The sequence below is a fragment of the Nestor notabilis genome, unplaced genomic scaffold (assembly GCF_000696875.1).
Source record: "Nestor notabilis isolate BGI_N333 unplaced genomic scaffold, ASM69687v1 scaffold31434, whole genome shotgun sequence".
Taxonomy (NCBI): Eukaryota; Metazoa; Chordata; class Aves; order Psittaciformes; family Psittacidae; genus Nestor; species Nestor notabilis.
The window spans coordinates 3751-7584 of record NW_009924839.1 but is presented as its reverse complement, the minus strand read 5'-3'; the positions used below and the strand labels follow the sequence as shown (position 1 = coordinate 7584).

The following is a 3834-nucleotide window of genomic DNA, read 5'->3' as shown; positions in this document are numbered from 1 at the left end:
TTCCTGCTGGCCTGAGCTGCTGTAAGGGATCATGCTTCACTGCCAGCTGACCATCTGTGAGCCAAGCCATGGGAAGACTGGAAAGCCCATGAGAAGACCTGTCTGTGCTGCTGCTGGGCTGGGACTGAGATGCAATCTTGGAGCCACATCATGACTGTGAGGCCATTCACCCCTCCTTGACGATTAGAAGAGGCATGAAGTTGGGAGAAATGTTGACCAGGTGCTTTTAGCTCAGGTACTTGAAGCTAAGCCAGCTCAGAGGAACTGAGACCAAGAGGTGTGGCAGGCTTGGTACAAAAAGTGACTCTCCTGCTTGTAATGAAAATCATACACACAACACAGAACCAGGCAAAAATGAAACTTTGCACTAAAGTGCTTCAGTCTTGTATTCCTGTGAACAAATCTGGATCATTCTTAGGGTATTTCTGATATCCCTTAGGGAAGGCACACCTGTGATTAGAAAGGAGGAGAGGGAGGAAGCAGGATTTATATGCTGTATAGAGGTCCAGAGCCTGAGCTCCCACACAAGTGGGTCCCAATGACACAGCTGAGCTGCTGTGGTCCCTGCAAAACTGATTGGACTTGCAGTCCTTGGCTTTGCGTTCATGCCTGACTCATCGACTGCAGCTCACTGGAGAGCATTGTTCCCATATTCCCATCATTGTTTCATTCCCACTGCATCCTCATGTGCTAAAACAATGTTGCAATACAGATGTTTTACTGTGATTAAAAGAAAAATTCATGTTCATTCTGAGAGCCAGGCCAGGGGACTCAGCGTGGCACATGGGAGACTCATCAGGGCACAGCAAGAAGTGTCACCGTGGGAAGATGAGATGCCCCTGGGAAGTTCCCTCTGTTCTCCGATTGTCTCCAGTATATTTGCATAGTCCTGCTGTATGGGGAATTTGCAATACCTGCAGCCGAGAGCAGATTTGGTTCATGAACTGCAGGCAGAGGACACACCAGCAGCTGAGCTCTGTGCAAGTTTCCTTTAGAACATGTGGTGGCAAAGTGTAGCATGAAGCAGGCTTGCAATAATACTCATCCATGTACGGCTGCGTGAAAGCCTCAGCTCGCAGTCTTGGCCTCAGCACTGTTGCAAAAAGCGGTAAGCACAGGGCTCCGGAGCTAGCCCCATTTCACCCCTGAATCACTGCTTTAATACTCTTTACCAATACACTTTCACCTGACACCGAGGCAGTTCCTGCAGCAGCTCATTTTACAAAGCTCTAAGTGATGTTCAAAAGCTGACTGCCAGCTGATGTGAATGGGACAGTTTGGACAGTCAGGAGTGGGGATCAGGTTAAGTCGAGCACTTTCCAACTGGCCACAAACCGTGTACAAAAATGCTTTACCTGACACCATCTCTCCTCCATAGCCCTGCTTGATGAGTGAGAAGACCGCCTTTTGCTGGAGCGCGCAGTCGATGCAGGCCTGCACAGCCTGCTGCAGGGCTGCGGATGGTCTCTCTGGCCCAAACTGCTCTGGGAGCTGCTGCACTTTTTTTCTGTCCAGGTACGGCCCCAGGTTTGCTTGTTTGTTGACGTAAATGCAGACTGCAGACACAAAATCCCAACGAGGTTATTACCAAATGGCCGTGAGACCATCCTAGCAAATACATTTCTATTTATTTTGCAAGCGCTTTCATTCACTGGTGAATTGGTGTCGTTTGCCATGGCACAGCCAGGCTTCCTTGCATCGATCAGCCATTGCCTAAGTGAAGTGGGCTGAGTCTGGGTCTTGCTCAGTGTCAGAGGTGAGGAGGATAAGCTACATGAAACTAAAGAAGCTCCTGTGCACACCTGGAGTCTTTTAATTTTATCAGCTGCCTTATTGCCAAATGTCTTAGTTTTACAAGTCATTATTATCAATTTTATATGTATCTAAAAACTACTGTGCCTGGTGTAAACTTCATTGTCTTCCTGCTGCTTCTAAGAATTGAAACCTATTCTTGTTGCACAATTAAAAATTTCTGATTATTGTTCAAGCTGTGACCAGAAACAAATGCCCAGGGAGTGCAGGACAGTGACTAGCAAGTGACAGTGACTAGCAAGGTTGACCTTACAGCAACGGATAAACTCCCGCCTGAGGTGTGTTTTGGGGCAGTGTTTTTTCTCTGTGTGTTTTTAGACTGGTTCATTGAGAGGCCCTCTGAGAAGCAGTGGTCTGAGGTAAGTTTTGGGAGACTTTCATTCCTTGCTGCTTCTCTCCTTAATGCAGCTGTAACTTCTGGAGAACTATGCTGTGCTGTGCTGTGCTGTGCTGCATGGTGTGATTACAGAGAATGGTCTTTGGGAGCTTCCTGACCCTCCGTGTCCAACCAAGCACTCTGCAAACCGCATCACCTCAAGGGAAACTGTACATCGTGTACAGTGCTAAATCCCCATTTGGGACCACAGCCATGCGACTGTGCCGCACAGGGGGTCTGCAACGGATGCCTCAGCCTCTCTGCAGCCAAGCCCTGCATGCCTCCTCTCTTAACGCCACTGCCTACAAAGGCAGCTTTTCTACATGCCATCAGGCCTGCCAGCAATAGCCAAACAATCAGTGTTCTCTTGCTAGCATGAACTTATTTCAAGCTTGGCTGAGACTAACTGCATCTTGGAGGAAGCAGAGATAACGCTGTGGTAACTAAGGCCGACTAAGACACAGCCTAAAGTCAGGCTAAAGTGAGACATATTATAATAGCTGGCTGAGTGTGCTCAAGCTGTCATCTCTCAAACAATATAACATTATCCTCTGACAGAAACCAGATATGTGACGAAGAAAAACCATCAAGCAGAGTGGAGGACACAATGACAGCTGTGTAAAGTTGAAAATAATTCACAGTTTGTATCACCGTAATGAAAATCTACTGCAACTGTCACAGTGCACTCTGCCACCCCATCTCTCACTGAACAGCAGAAGGGGCTTCAGCAGTACATCCTGGGTAAACAGGAGGATAATAGCAATCATACTTATCATTACATAGCACTTTACACCTTCCAAGTGCCAAACAAACAAAGGGATAATGCACCAAAAGACAGCAGTAGCATGCATGAATTGCAGGGGGCTGTCATGGTGCAGCTTTCCTGGTGTGCCACCATGCCAAACCTCACCAAATCTGCAGGATGTGTCTTCTGCTGCGACAAGCCACTGGTTTTGTCTGGGGCTCAGCTGCAGGAGGGACTCTGCAGCCTGCAGGCAATGTGCTGGGTCCCTTGCTGGGGAATGGGGACCCTTATGGTCCTTTTTGTGCAGATAGGGAGGTGAAAGTTGGCTTGAGCCTGCCTCCACTTCCTGCAGCCCCTGCTCTGGTGGGAGCCAACACAAGCCATTGGGAAGGTGCTGGGAGAAGAAGTGCCAGTGGCACAGGGAAGGGCAGATGGTGGCGTGGGGTGCTGCATCCTCAGAACCCAAAATGATGCATCGAATCTCTGCCTTTGTGGTCACCCCGTCAAACTGGTGGGGCTGGTGGACTGTGCCTCCTTGTTCCCCTCCAAAAGCGGCACTGTGCACACCCCTCAGAGCAGCACTGTGAAACACCACTCAGCTGATGTTTGCCAAGTGCTTTGCAGACTTCACATGTGAAGGGATAAATGAGAATAAAATATATTATTATCGTCACCATCACTACGTTTAGTATCATTTTGCTACCAGAGCAGATGGAAAACTTCTCCTCTGTGCATCCCAGCTAAGAAATAACGGGATTTATGCATTGTGTTTATATTCTAATGTTATCTAATCCATTCCTCTGCTGAAATCTCAGGGTAAATCAACTGTCTTGTTGATTTTCTTCTCATTTACATCAGTTTGTAAAGCATTGACCTATGTTATTTCTGGTAACCTAAGCAA

At 47.8% G+C, this 3834-nt stretch overlaps 1 protein-coding gene across 1 annotated transcript in view; it reads right to left on the bottom strand.

The window, feature by feature from the left end:
* Window positions 1-3834, bottom strand: part of SCML4 (sex comb on midleg-like 4 (Drosophila)) — a gene marked incomplete at its 3' end in the record, with an annotated part of 6261 nt that overhangs the window by 1770 nt on the left and 657 nt on the right. The window contains exon 2 of the mRNA XM_010012778.1: window positions 1356-1556. Within this exon, the coding sequence (XP_010011080.1) occupies window positions 1356-1556 (201 nt within the window). The remainder of the gene's footprint in view (window positions 1-1355; window positions 1557-3834) is intronic.